General features: G+C 42.3%; 1 protein-coding gene across 1 annotated transcript in view; it reads left to right on the plus strand.

The window, feature by feature from the left end:
• Positions 1-23,190, plus strand: part of Slc28a3 (solute carrier family 28 member 3) — a 77,116-nt gene that overhangs the window by 24,829 nt on the left and 29,097 nt on the right. The window contains exons 2-5 of the mRNA XM_070035438.1: positions 11,786-11,878; positions 15,184-15,269; positions 18,463-18,554; positions 21,368-21,557. Of these exons, the coding sequence (XP_069891539.1) occupies positions 11,786-11,878; positions 15,184-15,269; positions 18,463-18,554; positions 21,368-21,557 (461 nt within the window). The remainder of the gene's footprint in view (positions 1-11,785; positions 11,879-15,183; positions 15,270-18,462; positions 18,555-21,367; positions 21,558-23,190) is intronic.

The following is a 23,190-nucleotide window of genomic DNA, read 5'->3' on the forward strand; positions in this document are numbered from 1 at the left end:
TAACAGGGATGTGGTGTCATCCTAGCAGGAAAAACTTGTCCCTTTAGAAACTATGCGAGTGTTCATTCAGGTCTCTTATCCTGGAAGGGTAGGGGAAAGTCATTTGTACTAAGTGCCATTTTTATAGGCCAGACAAAGGCCCAATGTGAAATGAGGTTTTAGAAGAGTCTAACTAGAGTTTGATCAAGGAAAGAGTCATGGTTATCAACCACTTTCACAGATTTGCAGCCCATCCTACTGTACACGTGTGTGCATACATACACACAGACACTCATACACATGTACATGCACAACTCTCACATGTGATCTTTCTCTAATCAATTCAGCTCTATGGAGTTCCTTTTGGGTTTACCTTCACAAGAATAGCTGATCCACCCCTCAGCACCAAGAAAATGAACACGGATTCAAAAACATTTAAGCTGGTGTTGGTGGCTTTTACCTGTAATCTTAGCCATTCAGGAGGCTGAGATCTGAGGATTGTCGTTCAAAGCCAGCCCAAGCAGAATGTCCATGAGACTCTTATCACCAATTAACCATCCAGAAACTGAAGTGGCTCAAATGGTAGAGTGCCAGCCTTGAGTGAAAAAGCTAAAGGACACACATAGGCCCTGAAGGCTCTATTACTAGCACCAAACAACAACAATAACAAAAGAACATTTTATACTCTTAGTGCTGTCATTTCTGAAGTGTCCCAAAGTCTCCTTAGCTGCTTTCTGAGGCCTTGTGTCTTGTGTCTTTTTTATCTCTTGCAACTAGTTGTTAAAGGCTCAGGTCAGATGGCTTGTTGAGAAGTCTCACTTGCAACATTTGAGTGTTTTTTTTTAAATTTGAATCAGATACAATGTTTGTGCCAACATATCTTGTAGATGATGGTGTGTGTTTAATGACCACCCTATTGCAGGAGGCAAGTAATGTCAGTTCCTCTCACTATTGGGATGACTTGCAGCTGGTCAGCAGATCTCTCCAAGAGAAGGGGACTGTTTTCTGCCTTGATTACTGAGGAATTTGAGCATGCCTTCAGTCTGCACTAGCCAGGCCCTCAGCACAATTCCCTCTCTGGTGTTAGTAGCCTTCTGTGAGCCTGTCCTGAATTAGTTATTACTTTGGGATTAAAAAATGATTTTCTTTCTTCAATATTAACTCACATTCTTTTGAAAGGAGTAGATTTATAAAAGTTTCCCGTTCCCTCTTGGCCAAAACAAATTACCGAAGGCAGAGTAGCCTAAAATACAGACATTTATTTCTGTGTTCAAGAAGGCCAAGTTCAAGGTGCCAGCAAAGGAAATTTCATTCCAAGGCTGGACAGTCAGACAGACAGATGAACAGACATAGAAATCTCTTTTCATGGGATCACTAAATCACTCAGGTAAGGATTCATCCTAATGGCCTCATTTAATCTTATTTAAATTGTTATTTCTATTTATTTGGCCTGTTAAATCTCATTTACCTTTATAAGGTCTTCTATCCAAACACAGTCGTATTGGGGCCTGAAGTTTAAACAAAACATTAACTTCAGAGAGATGTAATTTTTAGTTTATAATATTCACTTTTAATTAATATTTTACATAATCAATTACCAGCATCATTTGTTACTTCTAGTGTTTTATTATAAGAATACTCAGATGACAGAAAAATTGAGTTTCCTAATGGACACCTATACACCCTCCCCCTGCATTCTGTAATTCACATGCTATACTCACTTTATACTCTCATTTATGCTGCACTCAAATCAATAATCAATCCAGCATCTGTTGTTGGGGGAGTTGTTTTTGTTGCCAAGTTGCAGGCACTAGTCATACTTTTATTCATTTATTTATTTTGGATCTCAGTTTGTCTCAAATTTAGCCAATGATGGCACAAGGCTCGTGTGTGTGTGTGTGTGTGTGTGTGTGTGTGTGTGTGTGTGTGTGTGTGTGTGTGTGTGTGTGTGTGTGTGTGTGTGTGTGTGTGTTGGTCATCCAGCTTGAACTTGGGGTCTAGGTGCTGTCTGTGAGTTTGGTTGTTGTTGTTGTTGATTTGTTCGTTTGTTTTCTCAAGGCTAACACTCTACCACTTGAGCCACAGCTCCATTTTCTGTTTTGTTTTGTTTCGGTGTTTAATTGGAGATAAGTCTCAAGGACTTTTCCTGTCTGGGCTAGGTATGAAACACAATCCTCAGATCTCAGCCTCCTAAGTAGCTAGGATTACAGGTGTAAGCCACACCACCTTGCTTCTACACCTGAGATAGGGTCTCCTTATTGTCCAGGCCCATGCCTGGATCTCAATGAGATGAATTCTGAGAACCTTGTTGCCTGGATGGGCCTGGAAACACTATCTGCCTGATCACGGCCTCCCAAGTAGCAGGGAGTACAGGTGTGAGCTACTTTTCCTGGGCCTTTGAGTCCTTTCAGACTAGGATTGAGTTTATTTATTAGATATAATCACCCCAGAGAATATATGATACAAATGATTAAAATTATAATATGGAGGTTATATTTAGTGTATTAATACTTGTTTTCATTACCATATATTAGTTGTACTAGCAAGTTCTACTTCCAGAGCCAATAAATGGTTGGGGGCAGCGGAGGGGGGACGGGGGAGGGGGGAGGGGCGGTTGACAGCCCTGTGTAGTGGTGCCACCTAGTGGACACTGTAAGGACAACCATACTGGGGACCTCCAGAATGAGGTTGAAAGCTAAGCCTTCTTCTTCTTCTTCTTCTTCTTCTTCTTCTTCTTCTTCTTCTTCTTCTTCTTCTTCTTCTTCTTCTTCTTCTTCTTCTTCTTCTTCTTCTTCTTCTTCTCCTCCTCCTCCTCCTCCTCCTCCTCCTCCTCCTCCTCCTCCTCCTCCTCCTCCTCCTCCTCCTCCTCCTCCTCCTCCTTCGCCTCCTCCTCCTCCTCCTCCACCTCCTCCTCCACCTCCTCCTCTTCCTCCTCATTTTTTTTCTTTTCTTTTCCTTCTTTTTTTGTGACATCACTGAGCCTTAAACTTAGGACCTGGGTACTGTCCTTGAGCTTTTTTCCTTAAGGCTAGTGCTGTACCATTTGAGTCAAAACTCCACTCCAGCTTTTGGTGATTAGCAATAAGAAACTCACATTTTTCCTCCTTGGCTGGCTTTGAACTATAATCCTCGGATCTCAGTCTTCTGAGTAGCTAGGATTACAATCGAGAGACACCAGAGCCCAATATGAAAGTTGCTTCTTGGGGACACAATAGTCTCTTGGTTCACAGTTCAGCCTAGATGGATTAAGTTCGTAACTACTGCATTTTTCACCTTTCTCAGCCTGTAAGTCATTTTCAGTCTATGATTACAGTAAGTCCATTCATAGATCTGACAAATGTTTGTGTGTTCTTAGCTTCTGTTATAATCAATGTGTTATTTAGTCTTTTCACAGTATTGTTTCCTTGGTTTTTTGTTTTTTTATTTTTCCTATATGATTTCTTATGAAGATATTTTTTCTTTTTCTAACTAGTATGAGGCTATGACTAATTGTAAAATTATTACCTTTCCCACCTCTATTATTCTCTTTCCTTCTCCACCCCTGCTTGATTTTAGTTAAATACATATGTGTATACATTTTCATCTTACAATGCTATTTTATATCTCTGAACTCCAAAAACCTAAATGATGAGGAAGGTTGTTTACTTTTCTCCTTTTCTTCTTTTCCTTCCCTTCAAATCTGATCCTCTTTATTCGATTGTCATAAATTATAATATCTATAATTTATTCTAGAACCACAATCGCTGGGATTCAGAGGCAAAACTCATTAAATAAATTCAAATTACTATTACTCATTTTTTGTCTTCATTTCTCTGTTTCATCCACTTTTTCCTCTAGTTGTTTTTTCAAGAAAGCTGATGCACGAGCATATGCGCACTTTAAACTTTTTTTTGCCCTTAACACGCTTCTCTTATAGCAAAATACAGAGAGAAAGCATGAACTAACCAATTTGTTTTCTTTCTAAGGCAGAAGAGAAATGGAGTACTTGAATCCTTACAAAACCATACAGCCCTTTGAATTCTTTAGACTGAAGTACACACATGCTGTTGTGTGTGATTAGCTCAGTGATCACTGAGTTCTTCCCCGAGCTTTTGGCTGAGAAACACCTTATCTGTCTGTCATAGGCCACTGAAGCAAGACATGGAAGGATCATATGGCACTGTGGCCCCCAGGGCCCCTGGCCTGCAATCCATGCTGCTCCATTCATTCAAAGTCAGGCTGTCATCAGCAAGCCCCAGAGATTAGGAGACTGAAGGTTGCCCAGGACTGAATGAGCTTCCCTGGGGATAGACACTGGCCTCCATCTCCAGGCCCCCTTCCCAGCCCCCCCCCCCGGCCCTGCCACAGCCATTCTGTACCACTGGACTGCACTCACCTGTGCATAACATAGAACAACCTGCAGGGGTACTGCAGGACCCAAAACCCATGTTAAACTGTCTTGAATCTGTTCAGAAGCCTTCCCTGAATTGTTTGGGTACAGAACTCTGTCTCTTCTCTTTTCTTTTGACATCCCTACACTTGAGAGTTCACACCACACACACACACACACACACACACACACACACACACACACACACAGAAACACAGACACACATACCTGAGCATTCAAAGATCACAATAAGAAACCACAGGCACTGTTTGTGTTACTGCCACACACAGCAAAATGCAGAGTCCTGAATGCCTCCCAGGACATTCAGAGGTGACAGGATTGTGTCACTGTGACAGAGCCCAGGCTGAGCAGCTGGGGGCTTCCACTAGCACTGCTGCATTTTATCTAGTCTCCAAACCTACACGGCCAAGCTAGAAAGTCAGCAATGGCTCAGGAAACATGAGTCTATCTACTGCTCATTAAAGGATGAGCCACAAATGATGTGTGCCAAGAGGCCAAGGGCAATGAGTAAAGAATTCAGGCTTCTAGAATATGGCTTCTGAAAATTTCATCATTCCTAGACAGACCATGCATCAAAAGAGTGGCCTTAAAATGCCTAACATTTATAAATTGGAAAAATGAAACATTGGGGAGTCAGGGAAAGTATGTGATCCCAAACACTTTAGAGATCAAATTTTTGTCTGCAATCTCAACATTCAGGAACTAGAGGCAAGAAGATCACAAGTTCAAAGCCAGCCTGGTCCATATGGGGAGGTCCAAGATAGTTTGGGCTACCTAGTAAGACCCTATTTCAAAAATAAATAAATAAGAAGGAAGTGGAGCTGTGGCTCAAGTGGTAGAGCACCAGCCTTGAGCAAAAAAAAAAAAAAGCTAAAGGACAGCACCCAGGCCTCGAGCTCAAGCCCCAGTACTAAACAAAAAACAAAAACAAAAAAACCCAAACAGCTAGGAATCATGCCTCACATATATAATCTCAACTACTCAGGGGGTAGAAATCAGAAGGATGGGGCCGGGTAATTGTGGAGGTGGGAGGGAAGGGATGGTAGGCAAAAACAAGAGGAGGCAACAATGTTCAATGGGAAATGTGCTCATTGCCTTGCTTGTGTAACTATAACCCCTTTGTACGGAATCTTTGCAATAAAAAGTGCAAAAAAAACAAACAAAAACAGAGGCCAAACCAAGCAAAAATGCAGTACAACTCCTGGTCTCAGCCAGCATCTCAGCATGTATCTGTGGATGGACTGTACAAAACCCACGAAGGAGACATTGCTGCTAGTCCCATGTAATGGGGTCTGAGGCCTCAAGAAATGAAGCCTAGGGTTTTACCCACGTAGGACCATAAGACCACAGAACCTAAGTTTTTGTTTGTTTGTTTATTGTGCTAGTCCTGGGGCCTCAACCCAGAACCTGGGTGCTGTCCCTTAGCCTTTTTTTCTCAATGCTAGTGCTCTACCACTTGAACCACAGCTCCACTTCCAACTCTTTTGTTGTAATTAATTGGAGCTAAGAGTCTCACAGTCTTCCCTGCCCAGACTGACTTTGAGCTGCAATCTTCAGATCTCAGCCTCCTGATAGCTAGGATGGATTACAGGTATGAGCCACCAGCACCCATCTTCCATATGGAATTTTAAGTTACATTTGAGGAAGTTTCTCTTCTCTACTCCTGTGTTCTGAAAATAGATTATAGAAAGGTTAGATCTCTTGTAGAAATTTACAAAAACAACCAAAACTTAAGATGTATTTTTGATACCTTGTCGTTAGTATCCAAAGGAATAAGTCTAATCCTTTAAATATCAGGGAAACTTCTTGGAGACAAAGGGAAAGCTGTCTGAGACTATCCTAGTCTATCTTCTTTGTTGTTGTTGTTGTTGTTGTTGTTGTTGGTCGTGGGGCTTGCACTCTGGGCCTGGGCGCTGTCCCTCAGCTCTTCAGCTCAAGGCGAGTGCTCTACCACTTGATCTACAGCACCACTTCCGGTTTTCTGGTGGTTTATTGGAGATAGAAGTCTCACGGTCTCTCCTGCCCGGGCTGGCTTTGAACTGCGATCCTCAGATCTCAGCCTCCTGAGTAGCTAGGATTACAGGCATGAGCCCCCAGCGCCCGGCTTCCTAGTCTATCTTCTGTTGCTATTAGCATAAAATACCACAGACTTGATGAATTATGAAGGAAAAAGGTTTATTTGGGCTCTTGGTCCAAGGCCAATGGACTACATGTGGTACTAACCATCTTGTTACCAGTGTCCTGAGGCAGTGCATGGTGAGAGACAGAGATCATAAGTGACCTGGCCAAAATGACTGTTATTTTTTATTTATTTTTTGGGGGGGTCCAGTCATGGGGCCTGAACTCTGGGCCTGGGTGCTGTCCCTCAGCTCTTCAGCTCAAGGCTAGCGCTCTACCGCTTGAGCCCCAGCGCCACTTCCAGCTTTTTTCTTTTTTGCTTATGTGGTGCTGAGGAATTGAACCCAGGGCCTCAGGCGTGCAAGGCAAGCATTCTACCACTGAGCCACCTTCCCAGCCCCCCAAAATGGCTTTTATAACAGGCCCACTCTGAGGATAACACGTAGATCCATTACTCTTGTGCTTACAGTAATACACTCATGAAAAGAGAAATCTGGTCATCTCATAAGGCCACCAGGGCCCTGATATCCTCAGAAATATTTAAGACACTGCTACTTCTCAGAATGTACTTTGTTAACCGCATCTAAGAATGCCTTCAAACAATGTACAGAGTTCTATAAATTGGACAAAAAGAAGGAAAAGGAAAGAGAGGAAGGAAGGAAGGAAGGAAGGAAGGAAGGAAGGAAGGAAGGAAGGAAGGAAGGAAAGAAGGAAGGAAGGAAGGAAGAAAAAAAGGAAGGAAGGAAAAAGGGAGGGAGGGAAGGAGGGAGGAGACAAAGGAAAAAGAAAGGAAAGGTGGAAAAGAAGGAAGCCAGATTCAGGTGCCGGAGGCTTACCCTTGTAATCATAGCTACTCAGGAGGCTGAGATCTAAGGATAGCAGTTCGAAGCCAGCCCAGGCAGAAAAGTCCCCATGAGATTGTTATCTCCAATTAACCACTCAAAACCTGGAAGTGGAGCTGTGGCTCAAGTGTTAGAGTTCTAGCCTTGAGCACAAAGAGGTTCACGGACAGCACCCAGGCCCTGAGTTCAAGCCACACAACCATCAAAAAACAAAAAAAGAAGGAAGCCTGGTATGGGTGGCTCACACCTGTAATCCTAGCTACTTGGGAGGCTGCAATCTGAGGATCATGGTTCAAAGGCAGGCCAGGCAGGAAAATCCAGGAAACTCTTATCTCCAATTAACTACCAAGTAAGCCAGAAGTAGAGTTGTGGCTCAAGTGGTAGAGCACTAGACTTGAGCAGAAAAGCTCAAGGACAATGCCAGTCCCTGAGTTCAACCCCAAGTATCAACACACACAAAAAAGGAAAAGAACAGAGAGTGAGCGAGAGAGAGAGAGAGAGAGAGAGAGAGAGAGAGAGAGAGAGAGAGAGAGAGAGAGAGAGACTAAGCTTCAGTTTCTTTATCTATAAAATGAATCTAGAACTATATCATAGTCCTTTTACAGGGATCAAATATCAAGCCTTATAAAGGATTTAACACAAGGCTTTATGGCTACTAACTGTATCATCCAGGCAAAGTAAAGACAAACACCAGACCAGCAAGGGAAAAGTAGTTTCATTTCTTCACAGAGCAGGAGGTGGGCATTTCAGAGCTGAAGTGAGCAGACGGCTCAAGGTTTTGAGGGACGCATGCTTTTCTCAACTCACCACTCTGATGTCACTAGGGTGCTAGCTCTGATGTTCACAACCTGGACAGAACCATCCACACACCAGGAACAAGACAGGGGAATGGGCAGGAGGGACCAAGAGCACCCACTAGCCATCCTGTAGGGAGCACTCCCATTACCCTAGTTGCCAGGGAAGGCCACATATTGACTAAATTCTTTGTCAGGGGATGCTGCCAATGGAAGGGGCGTTGATGTTGGTCATTCCCAGCATTCTGGAAGTTACGGCACTATTTACAAAGTGAATGAGAAGAAGAACATACTGTGCACCATGTCCTTGTCCCCCCAGACACATGAACACCTAGCAAGGATGATCTGTCCCAGAAAGGGGGCTCAGTCCAAGACCACCAACCACCCTATGGCACAAGCTAGGTAGAGAGATGACTCAGATGAGCTGAGCACTGTGTTGAAGCCCTACCGCCACTTCCCGGACTTCCTCATAAGTACCGCAGCCTGTTGGTGTCTGCTTGATAACTCAGTCATCTCAAGTACTAAAGAAAAAGTAGGCTATGAAATAATCAGCAGCCCCTATTATAGCCCCATGACTCCTATTTGAAAAGAAACATTAAAAAAAAAAAAAAAAAAGCAAAACAGTATGCCAATGGTCATTTTCCAGGCACTAATTAACCCCCTTCATAGTCCGGTTATTTCTCTTGTAAATCCAGAGAGGGATTTTTTGTGAGGATACAGAGGCCAAGTGCTACACTCCACCTCTATCAGGACAAATTCTCTCTCTCTCTCTCTCTCTCTCTCTCTCTCTCTCTCTCTCTCTCTCTCTCTCTCTCTCTCTCTCTCTCTCTCTCTCTCTCTCTCTCTCTCTCTCTCTCTCTCTCTCTCTCTCTCTCTCTCGCTCTCTCTCTCGCTCTCTCTCTCTCTCTCAGCTTGAACTCTGGGCCTAGGCACTATCGCTGAGCTCTTCAGCTCAAGGCTAGCACTCGACCACTTTGAGTCACAGTGCCACTTCTGGTTTTCTGGTGGTTAATTGCAGATAATCTCAAGGACTTTCCTGCCCCAGCTGGCTTTAAACCATAATCCTCAGATCTCAGCCTCCTGGGCAGCTAGGATTACAGGCGTGAGCCATTGGCGCCTGGCAACACTCTCATTTATATAGTGAAAAATACATTCCGAGGAGTTGCTGTCTTCTTTTAAAGGAACAACACTTGCGTTCTCCAAAACATACAGACATACTTTTCTACGTTCATGAACTTTAAAAGGGCAGGAGCAAGTCTCAGGTGCGGCCACCAGGTGGCAGTATCAATCAACAACAAAAGGCTGAAGCATCTAATGAAGCCAAAAAAAGTCAGGATTTTGGGGGGGGGGGGGGGCTATGAGAACACACTCCTAAGAAAGGATGTTGCAGTAACCCAGGAGCTGAGGCTTGGGAAGATAAAACCTGCTATCACGTGTGGAACTAGGGACCCAAGAACTAGCCCTTCAATGACTTGTGCCCTGTTTTTCCAGCCATTATTGTTCGTCTGTTATTTTATTTTATTTGTTGGGGGCAGGGAGAGGGCGTCAGTACGAGGCTTGAACTCAAAGTTGGGTGCTGTCCTTTAATGTTCTTGCTCACGTCTGGCACTCTACCACTTGAGCCACAGCTCTACTAGTTTTTGATGGTTAATTGGAGATAGAGGCTAACTGAGTTTCTTGGCCAGGCTGGCCTCAAACTGTGATTCTCAGATCTCAACCTCCAGCATAGCTAGAATTGCAGGCATGAGCCACCAGCATCCAACAGTCTGTTTTTATTTTTAATTTGATATTAAGGTGAATTTAAGCATTCATCAAAGTAGGAAAATAGTAAAAAATTAGTCCCTAAATACCCATCGGTCTATTTCAAAAATTAGCAACATTTTGTTATCTCCCATAATATATATGTATATATATTGTTTTCTTCCATACCATATTTTATGCCAAATACTCAAAGATACTGCCTTGCTATACTAGTGCAACATTGAAACCACCACAATTCATTAATTCAATTTGTAATTCAAAAATAATCGTTAGTTAGTGTTTTTATTGTGCAATTGTGCTAAAAAAAGTGACAATTATATTGATCAAACCATGTTGTAAATATCACAATTAAGCCTCTTCATAGAATTTATTTATGTTATTAAAAAGTTTGTTTTTTTAAGCCAGGCACTGGTGGCTCATGCCTGTAATCCTAATCAAGAGGCTGAAATCTGAAGATCTTGATTCAAAGGCAGTCTGGGCAGAAAAGTCCATGAAATTCCATCTCCAATTAACCAGCAAGAGGGCAGAATGGAGGCATGGCTTAAGTGGTAGCACACCACCAATGACCCAAGAAGCCAAGTGAGAGCTTGAAGGCCCATTGCCAATACACACACACACATACACACACACACACACACACACACACACACACACACACACACACACTTTTTCTAGGTTAGCTCACCACCTGATGAATAAAAAGTGGTGAGTGAGCCACGTGTTTACAAGTATTGGGAAATAAAGATTTTTTTTAAAGTGACAATGCTTTTGTGCATAAATCATGTATACACTGTAAGAGTTTATTCATGTCATTATAGTTTTGTATTTCTATATATTTCATATGTTTCAAATATTGCATGTATAGAATATGTCATACCAGCTGGAACTGTGAAATTTTCTAGATACTTGGGCCCATCTAAATACCTAAAATTTAAAAGCCATATATATATCACTTTTTCCAAGACATGCTCACAGCTTTTAGGCCAGTACAGGGCAATTCCCAGTTATCAATTTTGTAACTCTAGAAAAAGGCAAGTTAGGTTAAGATGAGTGAAAATCTAGACCACCCCCACACACACACACTCTTCTCCCCTCCAAAAAAGATGAAAGGATTATGAGCCAGGTATTGCAGCCGAAGGATCAGGATAGCCCTCCAAGGAGCAAATCTTACTGAGTTCCTTAATGCAAAACCAAGGCAGTTATGCAAACAATGCATTTTCATGTGTCCATTACCACCAGAGATTGCTTTGTATTCAACAAAACACAAGACCACATCATAAATCCAACATAAGTTGCAAAGCTACATGATATGAGCTAGGCACTGGTGCCTCACACCTGTAATCCTAGCTACTCAGGAGACTGAAATCTGGGGATGGAAATCCCAAGCTAGTCTGGGTAGACAAACTGATGAGACACTTGTCTCTAATTAGCTAGCAAAAAGTTGGAAGTGGAGGTGTGGCTCAAGTGGTACAGCACTAGCCTTGAGTGAAAAAGCTAAGGGACAGTACCCAGGCACTGAGTTCCAGCCCTAGTATCAGCACAAAACCAAAAACAAAACAAAGAACCCTACGTGATGGCATAGAGTAAATGAAGGCTGCTCACTAGTCCCCGCTTATAAGAATGTTAAGTAGGCCTTGAACAAGGGCCTGTCTTCCTTCTTCAAGATGGAACACATTCATCTCTTCTATAAAAACAAGCAACATAATAAAAGCATAAAAGCAAAGCTTGTCTGGGCTTTTTAGAAGCCCAAAATGAATCTAGAGTTTGGGTAATAAAATGCTCCATCTAAACATCTATCTGTGACTTGTCTCACCGCTCAGGCTCCTCTAGGTATTGCTTACTGAAGAACATTTGTGTTTGGGCTTTGACATTTGTGTACTCTGCCCCTTTTTCCCCCTTAGGATGAAAGCATTCTTGAAAACCAGAATGCATCAGGAAACAACTCGATAAGGAGCAGAGCTGTGCAAAGCAGGGAACAAGGAAATACCAAACAGGTAAGGTTGAGTGGGGGAGATGGTGGAGAGGTGGATGGTTACCATGGCAATGCTGTGGCAACTGCATCTGGCTGTGGAAGTGAAGTGTGATGTTCCAACAGCAGCAGGCGGAGGACTGAGTTAAATGGAGGTTTGAGTGCGTAAAGCAGAGTCAGGAAGAAATCATTTTGCCCAACTAAAGAGACTGTTTTTATACACTTGTCCTCAGAGTTCCCAGATGGGAAACACCATCCAAGGGAAAATGCATTGGCTTAGAGGGGGCAAGGGGGCATGCACCAATAGATCCAGTTACACAGAGGCACGTGAATTCAGGAGATCCTAGCAGGCTAGATAACATATTGAGTCCCCTATCTCAAGAGAAGGGAGGGATGGAAGGAAAGAGGGAGGGGAAGGAGGAGAGGAAGGCGAGAGCAGAGGAGGGAGGAGTGGAGGAATTGAGGGAAGAGAGGAGGGAGAGATGGGTGGCTACACAGAAAGCATCTATTTTCAGGTGTATGATTCAAAAAGGAAGTAGGCTTTATCATGGTCCTAAAACTACAGCCATCATACCCTAGAGTCTTATGGGCAGCCTAGGCACTAGTCTGAGGAGCTCTGCTTTATTTCATTTATATGTTGGATTCTGTCTGGACAGTATTTCATTTAAGACATTCTTTCTACTGCAGTTTTTAAAAAGAGTAATTATTCTTTTTTTTTTTTTTTTGGTCCAGTCGTGGGGCCTGAACTCTGGGCCTGGGCACTGTCCCTCAGCTCTTCAACTCAAGGCTAGCGCTCTACCACTTGAGCCATAGCACCACTTCCGGCTTTTTTTTTTTCAGCTTATGTGGTGCTGAGGAATCGAACCCAGGGCCTCATGCCTGCAAGGCAAGCGCTCTACCACTGAGCCACCTTCCCAGCCCAAAAGAGTAATTATTCTTGTGGATCATCTGTGTGTGTGTCTGTCTGTGTGTGTGTGGGTGCGTGTGTGTGCACTGGTACTGAGGCTTGAACTCTGGATGCCGTCCCACTAGCTTTTTACTCAAGACTGGTGTTGTACCACTTGAGCCACAGCTCTACTTGTGGCTTTTTTTTCTAGTTAACTGGAGATGAGAGTCTCACAGACTTTTCCTCCTGGGCTGGCTTTGAGCTTTGAACCATGATCCTCACAGCCTCCTGAGTAACTAGGATTACAGGTGTGTGCTACTGGCATCTAGCTTGTAGATCTTTTGTTTTGTTTTGTTTTTGCTGTGGTTTTTTTTCATTTGTTTGCTTTTGAGCTGATTCTGGGGCTTGAACTCAGAGCCTGGGCGATGTCCCTCAGCTTCTTTTGCTCAAGGCTAATGCTTGACCACTTGAGCCAGAGCTCCATTTGGGCTTTTTCTTTTCCCTTGATAGTTTACTAGAGATAAGAGTCTCATGGACTTTCCTGCTCGAGGGGCTTCAAATCATAATCTTTGGTTCTCAGCTTCCTTAATAGCTCAGATTACAAGTGTGAGCCACTGGCGCCTGGCTTGTGGATCATCTTTGAAGGGCTTTGCATGGTAGTTATCACTTCTAATGACAGCTACATAGGATATATAGGTAGGAAGATTGTAGTCAGGTCCAAAGTCCATGAGGGCACAAAGCATAAGCCACTATCTGAAAAATAACCAACCAAAAAGGCATGAGGCATGGCTCAAAGGGTAAGTGCTTGCTTTGCCTAGAAAGCACAAAGTTCTGAGTTCAAAACCCCATACTGCCAAAAAGAAAATAGATGGTCCTTTAGAAAAACTAATTTTGATTTTTTTTTACCTTTTTATTATTCTTGCCTATTTTCTTGTGATAAGACAATAACTCTTTAAAAGTAGAACCTTTGTGCCAGGGGCTGGTGGCACATGCCTGTAATCCTAGCTACTCAGGAGACTAGATCTGAGGACCACAGTCCAAAGCCAGCCTAAGCAGGATAGTCTGTGAGACTCTGATCTGCACAAACTACTCAGAAAAAAGCCAGGCATAGCTCTGTGGCTCAAGTGTAGAGCACTAGTCTTGAGCCAAAGAAGCTCAGAAGCAGTACCCAGGCCCTGAGTTCAAGCTCCAGGATCAGCACAATAAAAAAAAAAAAAGGATGGCTGAAAGCATCACTCAAAGTACTGTGCCTGCCCAATGAGGCCCCATTTTCTTTTTTTTTTTTTAATTTAATTTAATTTTATTTGTGAACATACTGTACAGAGGAGTTACAATTACATGGGCAGGATAATGCGTACATTTCTTACCAAGCATTGCAGTAAGGCCCCATTTTCAAACCCTAGCACTGTCTATAGAAAAGAATCAATAAAACTTATTTCTGTCCACATTAAAAACTGGCATGCAGATGTTTATTGCAGTTTTATCTGTTTCATAATTGCCAAATCTTAGAAACCACTCGTGTTCTTCAGTAGGTCAATGAATAAATAAATGATGATCTAGACAGACAATGCAATATTTTTAAATAAATTTCCAAAACAGCAAACAATCAGGCCATGAAAATGACAAGAGGAATCTTCCATCCATACTCTTGAACAAAAGAAGCTAACCTGACGTAGTACTATGCCCTTCCCCATATATAACATTCTAGAAAAGTCAGATCTAAGGCAGTGAAACCATCAGTGGTATCAACTAGGTGCTTGTAGCTCATAACTGTAATGCCTGTTACTCAGAGGCTGAGAACTGAGATTAGCAGTTCAAAACTACCCTGGATAGGAAAGTCCATGAAACTCTTATCTCCAACCAACTACCAAAAAGCTAGAAGCAAAGCTGTGGCTCAAATGGTAGAGTACTAGCCTTGGCCAGAAAAGCTGAGGAACAGCACTCAGGCCCTGAGTTCAAGCTTTACAACCACTAGACACATGCAAAAGGATGAATATTTAATTAATTTTATTACTAAATTTTATTTAATTACTAAATACTAACATTTAATTATAAAATACTATACTATTTAGTATTATCAAGTCTTTGCTAAACTTTCAGTATTGGTATTAACTTCATATAGTACTTGTCTAAATACAAAGTTGGTGTTGAATAATTATAGTAGAGACAGGAGCAAAAAGCAGAAATAGGAGCCTGTTCTCTTTAACAAAAATAAAAGGAGGAAATGCCAATAGTTCCTCTGGGAGACAAGGGAAAAATAAGTATGATCTTTAATTTCTTGTGATGAGAAGGGAAAATGTGTGATAGATAATAGGAAGCCATCTTCTTGCATAATAACATAAAATGTCTTATTGAAATTTCTGGGCAAGTATTCTGAACAAAGGAGAGGAGGTCTATAATACCCAGAATTCTCATTATTCTCTGCTCCAATGTCTGGTCTCCAGGGGGAAGAAGCGCAGGTTGCCATAGAACAGGATGCCCTAAGAAATAAAGAAGACACAGAGGAGGACCAAGATGTAATTCCAAAAGGGTACAACTTTTCTACTAGCGAAATAACCATATTTGCCTCCAATCTATTCCCCAGGCTTCATTCTTTGTTCTACCAGCTATTTTTAACATTTCTTATGGTTCATTAGATATTGTCACCTCCCAATGCCACTTGCAGAAATATTAATGGAGTTCTAGAATGATCAATGTGGTTAATTCAAACTGCTTGATGTCCGAGGAAACCAATGTCTAGATTTAAATTTCCCCAGGACAGTCTCCTCATTAAAGGTGTAAATTACTAACTAATTGCTCCTGTCTATACAAGAGTAGTTCATTCATCTTCTCAATGTCAATCAATAGCGATTGATCTCTTCAAACTCAATCCACTTTAAATTTCGTAGAACTGTTGTTATTCTTACCTTGTTGCTTCTTGAAGTTATCTAAGACGTTACAACCTCATAAGGTAGGAGAGGAAAGGCAAGATTTTTATTCATTTTATTTTGGGACCAGGAAGAGGAAGCTAGAAGTGACCTAATCAAGATCAGACAGCTAGAGAGAAACTGAGCCAGTTTGGAATTCCAGCCTTTTATTCCTACTTGTAGTTTTATCATAACACTAAAGATTTGTCCATTTAATAAATTCTCTTTTGTTTTTGTTTTTTGCTAGTCCTGGTGCTTGATCTCAGGGCCTGGGCACTATCCCTGAGCTTCTTTTGCTCAAGGATAGCACTCTAGGGCTGGGAAGGTGGCTCAGTGGTAGAGCACTTGCCTTGCATGCCTGAGGCCCTGGGTTCGATTCCTCAGCGCCACATAAGCAAAAAGAAAAAAACCGGAAGTGGCGAGTGTGGCTCAAGTGGTAGAGCGCTAGCCTTGAGCTGAAGAGCTGAGGGACAGCGCCCAGGCCCAGAGTTCAGGCCCCCCCCCAAAAAAAGGATAGCACTCTACCACTTGAGCCATAGTGCCACTTCCAGCGTTCTCTGTTTATGTGGTACTGAATTGAACCCAAGGTTTCATATATGCTAGGCAAGCACTATACCACTAAGCCACATTCCCAGCCCAATTTAATAAATTCTTACTTAAATTTGATTTAATTCCCCACCTCTCACAGGAACTTTATTTGTGTATAACAGAAGATACCTCTTTTGCTGGATGTAGGTAGCTAACATCTTTAATCTTAGCTACTCAGGAGGCTGAAATCTGAGGTTCAAGGTTCAAAACCAGTCCAGGAAGAAAAGACTGAAACTCCTTAACCAGTAAAATGCCTAAAGTGGAGGTGTGGCTCAAGTGGTAGAGTCCCAGCTTTGAGTGGAAAAAGCTAAGGGACCATACCCAGGCCCTGAGTTCAAGCTCACTTCATTTTACACTGACCCAGAGAGGGCTGAGACAATATACACACACACACACACACACACACACACACACACACACACACACACTTTTTTTTTAGTGCTGGTCCTAGCTACAGTCCCTGAACTTTTTGTTCAAAGCTAACATTCTACTATTTGAGCCAAACCTCTACTTCCAGGTTTTCTGTTGTTTAATTGGAGCTGGAAACAACCTCTTGATGTCCTCAGGTTTCATGAATGTTAATGGCACTGAAATGGCCCCAGTGGGTTGGGAATTGTCCACCTAGACCACCAATGGCCACAGTGCCTAATTCCTAGATAATTCCCTTTATAAAGTCAGATAGCTGTAATGTACTACACACAGTTAAGAGATCGGATAAAGCCACCCCACCCTGGATGGATATTCCTATTACATGACATAGCTACAACTTTCTTTTTTTCCTTTCTTTCTTTTTTTTTGGGGGGGGGGGTCCAGTTGTGAGGCCTGAACTCTGGGCCTGGGCTCTGTCTCTCAGCTCTTCAGCTCAAGGCTAGTGCTCTACCACTTGAGTCACAACACCGCTTCCGGCTTTTTTCTTTTTGCTTATGTGGTGCTAAGGAATCAAACCCAGGGCCTCTGGCATGCAAGGCAAGCACTCTACCACTGAGCCACCTTCCCAGCCCTTTTTCCTTTATTTCTTTCCTTCTTTCTTTCTTTTTTCTTTCTTCCTTCCATCCTTTCTTTTTCCGATTTCTTCTTTCCTTCCTTCTTTCTTCTTTCTTTCTTTCTTTCTTTCTTCCTTCCTTCCTTCCTTCCTTCCTTCCTTCCTTTCTTTCTTTCTTTCTTCCTTCCTTCCTTCCTTCCTTTCTTTTTTCTTTCTTTCTTTCTTTCTTTCTTTCTTTCTTTCTTTCTTTCTTTCTTTCTTTCTTTCTTCCTTCCTTTCTTTCTTTCTTTGTGTTGGTCGTGGCTCAGGCCTAAACTCAGGGCCAGACACTGTCCCTTAGCTTTTTCTACTCATGGATATGCTCTACAACTTGAGCCACAGCTCCACTTGCAGCTTTTTTGGTGGTTTATTGAAGATAAAGGTCTCATGGACTTTTCTGCCCTAAATAGCTTCAAACTAAGATCTCCAGATCTCAGGCTCCTTAAGTAGTCAGGATTATAAGATTGAACCACAGGCACCTGGCTTGTGCTACATTTTTTAAACACTAGATCTGCAACTAAAGCTAATAAATTATTAGTTTTTCCTAAAGGAGACCAGGAAACTTGGTCTTCCTCTAAATTACAGTTCTATGAGCAGCTTAGTGACAAGCTAAACATGTGGTACTAGATTCCATTCTTTGAAAGCACTTGAGAATTATGCATCCTTTAGTATAAACAGTTTCTGTTGCTCTTCCTTTTTTTTCTTCCTCATAACTAAGCTGTTTTTATTTGTATTGGCATATATTAATCACACAAAGAGGGTTCACTGTGATATGTCTGTGATTACATATAAACTTTGAACAAATTCATATATTGATTCACCCAGTATTCTAGAGCAGCATTTTGATTATCGGCACATTACCACACACATACAGGACAATGCTAATGGTGTGTGTCACTGTGTGCATGAGAGACACCCTGATGCTTTTATCTAGAAGTTTCTGCTTGGCTGTCCATCTTTCTGCTCTGCTCCTAAGAACACACTTCCAGCATCTCTCTAATCTCTTGCATTATTCATGGTTAACCACTCAAAGGCTGCTATTGGTCAATGAGATGAGTTTTCCCATTTCTGTTTTGTAACACATAGCTTTGTGAATGTGCTTGTCATGTGCTTCATTGTTTTATATGACCTAACTAAGCCTTTGCACGGCAGTTTATGTCATGTTTCCAAAGTTTACTTCTGCCTTCCTTTTTGCTTTTATGTTTCAGGTATTTGGAAAAGAAGTATGATACAGTTTGTGATTTTTGTAGGAAACACAAAACCATTCTTCGTTACATCATCTGGGGCACTTTATTAACTGGTAAATACCAATAGACAATGAAAATTAACTAATATCTTTTAGGGGGACCCTCCCAAGTATTAGGTTTTTAGGGGGGTGGAGAAGAAGCCTTCCATTTCTCCCTGGACTTCACTGAGTCTTCCAAAGAAATAAATGAAGAGATCCCTGCAGGGGAAAACTACACAAGGTGCTTCCCTGCCTCATTTAGGAGGCCAAAAGATTTTTTTTTGAGGCACCAATTGCCTTGGTCCATTCTTGCTGCTGGAACAGATGAGATAATTTATAAAGAATAACTTCTGGCCAGACACAGGTGGCTCATACCTGTAATCCTTGCCACTCAGAAAGCTGAGATCTGAGGATCACAGTTCAAAGCCAGCTGGAGACAGACAAGTCCATGTGCTTCTTATATCCAAATGCCCAGCAAAAAGCTGGAGTTAGAAGTGTGGCTCAAGTGGTAGAGCACCAGCCTTGAGTTAAAAAGCCAAACATGAGTCCAGTACCAGCATGGAACAATAGTAGTAGTAGTAGTAGTAGTAATTTCTGAGGCTGAAGGTCCAGTGTCAAGATGTCACCATTGAAAAGAGCCATATTATTACATCAAAACATGAAGCAGAGATCACAACATGAGCTAGGCAGAGTCTAGATTGGAATCTCTTTTTTCTCTCTCTCTCTCTCTTTTTTTTTTTGGTGCCAGTCCTGGGGCTTGAACTCCAGGCCTGGGTACTGTCTCTGAGGCTCTTTTGCTCAAGGCCAGCACTCTACTGTTTGAGCCACAGCACCACTTCTAACATATGATTTGAATATTAAGTTCCCAGCACATGAATTTTTTGAGGGACACATTCAAACCATAGCACCTACCATACTCTTGCAATCAGGATTTTTTGTTTTTTTGGGGGGTCCGGTCATGGGGCCTGAACTCTGGGCCTGGGCGCTATCCCTCAGCACTTCAGCTCAAGGCTAGCGCTCTACCACTTGAGCCACAGCACCACTTCCGTTTTTTTTTCTTTTTTGCTTATGTGGTGCTGAGGAATCGAACCCAGGGCCTCTGGCATGCAAGGCAAGCGCTCTACCACTGAGCCACCTTCCCAGCCCGCGATCAGGATTTTTAAGAGTGCCTTGGTTAATGCAGGCACAGAAAACTTGAGTAACTGAACAGACATGGTGATAATAGCAAAGACAAAACCCTAATTATAAAGAGTAATATATGAGCATCAGTGTAGGCCATTTGGCCAACTCCTCTTGACTAAAGGCAAGGCAAGAATGCCTTCAGTGTTTGCCCCCTCCAAAGCAAAGGGCTCCACAACCCACTATAATGAACATTCTGTCTATAGCCAAGAGTGGTTGTGCATGCCTATAATCCCAGATACTCAGAAGGTAAAGATAGAAGGATGTAGAGTTCAAGTCAAACCCTGGTAAAAATAGCAAGATCCTGTCTCAAAAATAATAACAAAAAGGCCAGGGATGTAGCTTAGGTGCTAAGGTACTAGTCTAGCAAGGACAAGGCCCTAGATTCAGTCCCCAGTAGGGGAAACAAAAATTCTGTCTATGAAATGGAAACTCTCACCTAAGCCCACTGGCACCAGTCCAAGACATCTATATCCTGTTCTAGATCTCCTTCTCAGACAGCTGTACCAGGCCAGATAGTATTTTAGTCTCATTATTATATTGTGCATACTGCCAAAATTATGCAACTAGGGTGGCCTACTATGTACACTGCAGCTTTAAAAAAATTTAAAGACCTGCTCCAGTAGCTCACACCTGTAATCCTAATTATTAAGCAGGATGAGATTTTAGGATCAAGGTTCAAAGCCAGCTTCAGCAGGAAATTCTGTAAGACTCTTATCTCCAATTAACCACCAAAGCCATCAGTAAAGCGGTGGCTCAATTGGTAGAGTGCCAGCCTTGAGTGAAAAAGCTAAGGGAGAGTGCCCAGACCCCTGAGTTTAAGGCACATACACATATAAAAAGCAGCCACTGTATATAAGCCAACAGACAAGGCTAAGTTCCAATAGGACTTTATTGGTAGGGTACAAGTACAAGTTGGTGAGTACAGTGGTATATACCACCTATGCAAACAAGAGTCAGGCCAGACTTAAGTTGCAGACTCTGGGCCTGGTTGCTGTCCCTCAGCTCTTCAGCTCAAGGCTAGCACTCTACCACTTGAGCCACAGTGCCACTTCCGGCTTTTTCTGCTTATGTGGTGCTGAGGAATTGAACCCAGGACCTCATGCATACAAAGCAAGCACTCTACCACTGAGCCACCTTCCCAGCCCAAGTTGCAGAGCCTTGTGTGCTGATCTTTCAGAATAGGAAACCTTAGTCATAGTTTAAAATCTGCACTTCAATAGCAGCCATCATAGCCAGGCTGTCTTCCTCTGAGATTCTGCAGTGCATAGAGAATGTCGTAGGTCTATTTTACTATTTGAGCTTCGGCCAAATCTGAGCTGCCGGAAAACCCATACCTCTTGCCAGCAGTTGCCTTGATCCCTGGCCTTTCTCCCTGCCATGGTTCACCTAAAGAATTGGAAAACAGAGGAATTAAAACAAAATGTTAGCACCGAGAAGCTCAGTGATAAAGCGTTAGGATTCAAGAACTCAAAAGTTCTATTTTTTTAAAATCCAGCAATCTTTCCCCCTTACATACATGGTGAGAATGTAGAAATTTGATTGAAGCAGAGAAGGAGAGGGAAAATAAGCAAAACCTTGCCCAGAGCAGCCAGTACCCATATGGAAGCATTCAATGGATTCTTGGTTATACCTCTCCTTGACTGAGCCAGATTGAGTCAGCTGGCTTCCATGATACCTATCACATATCTGCTTTGCTTCCTGGACAGGTTTCCTGGCCCTGGTGATCACAGCCTGCGTGCTGAACTTTCACAGAGCCCTTCCTCTTTTTGTGATCACTGTAGCTGTCATCTTCTTTGTTGTCTGGGATCACCTGATGGCCAGATATGAGCATCGAATTGATGAGCTCCTGTCTCCAGGCAGAAGACTGCTGGACAGCCACTGGTTCTGGCTGAAGTGGTAAAGGCATTTGATTCTCTTCTTGCAATTGAAGAAAGTCTTTTCCAACACTGTTCTAAGGGTATTGCCTTATTTATGAGATTTCAGAGTTAGGAAGAAGGTTGGGAGCAATCCATTGTAATACTTTCATTTTACAAACAGAAAATCAAGACTTAGATGAGGTGATGACTCACTTGAAATATGTTCTAACTGCCTTAATTCAAATGCTACGAAAAGGCAAAATGTTATCCAAAAAACACCAATACACATCTATGTGCTATATCATTGAGATACCTCCATCACTGTGTGTCGTGAAGCAGTTACGATTATAAAATAGTGTCAGAGGCTGGGTGCTGATGGATCATGCTGGAATCCTAGCTACTCAAGAGGCTGAGATCTGAGATCACAATTTGAAGCCAGCTCAGGCAGGAAAGTCTGTGAGACTCTTATCATTAACTAACCTCCAAAAAGCCGAAAGGAGAGCTGTGACTCACATGATGGAGTGCTAGTTTTGAGTGAAAAAGTTCAGGAGCAGTACCCAGACCCCGAGTTCAAGACCTTGGACCAAGCAACCCCCCTCCCAAAAAAACAGTGTCAGTAGAATGTCATCATGATCAATCAATCGTGTCTTACCTGGCACAGGACAGGGAATGGGCAGCACAAATGCCATCCAATCTCAGCACTTAGCTAAAGGATTGGTTTGTAAGTACAGAACAATGGAGATTGCTGACATGCCTGCCAAGAGATTTCATTTTACAAAATAGGGATCATACAGTATATTAAATCTCAGGGTTTGTCTGTTGTTATGGGGGGGGGGGTTGTGTGTGTGTGTGTGTGTGTGTGTGTGTGTGTGTGTGTGTGTCTGTGTGTGTGTGTGTGTGTGTTGGACTTGAACTCGGGGCCTAGGCACTCTCCCTGAGCTTTTATACCCAAGGCTAGCATTCTGCCACTTGAGGCATAGCTCTACTTTTTTTTTCCAGTGGTTAATTGGAGGTAAGAGTTTCACAGAGTTTCCCACGTAGGCTGGCTTTGAACCACAATTCTCAAAACTCAGCCTCCTGTGTAGCCAGGATTACAGGCATGAGCCAACAGCACCAGGCACATTCTACATAGTGGATCATTATTTTTTTTTTTTTTGGTTGGTCGTGAGACTTGAACTCTGGGCCTGAGCACTGTCCCTGCGCTCTTCAGCTCAAGGCAAGCGCTCTACCACTTGAGCCACAGCGCCACTTCCTTGGATCATTATTTTATTTACTTGTTTTTTTTGTTTTTTTTTTTTGTTTTTTTTTGCTGTTTTAAATGTTGTGACAAACTTGGTCATTGATTCTTGATAAATTTAGGTCAACTGGCATCTCATTGGTGGTTAGTGAGCCCAGTCATTTTTCAGTTAAGCTGTCAGGTCTCCTTACTCCTTTCAATGCCTTTTACTCATTAAAGAGTAGAGATTTAGAAAAAGAAAGAAATGGTATTAGGTATTATCTTAATAGTGAGAACCACTAGTTCTTGACTTTTTATAGAGACAGCATACTAAAATTGGCCCATAGATAGTGATCAAAATATGGCTTAATTTTTTTCCATCCATTTTTATATTTCATTCAGTAGGTGCTATTTATTCTGTACTTAGTAGAAAAATGCCAAAATCCTTGACCTTTCT

Source organism: Dipodomys merriami, unplaced genomic scaffold, assembly GCF_024711535.1.
Source record: "Dipodomys merriami isolate MVZ:Mamm:240054 unplaced genomic scaffold, mDipMer1.0.p SCAF_26, whole genome shotgun sequence".
NCBI lineage: Eukaryota > Metazoa > Chordata > Mammalia > Rodentia > Heteromyidae > Dipodomys > Dipodomys merriami.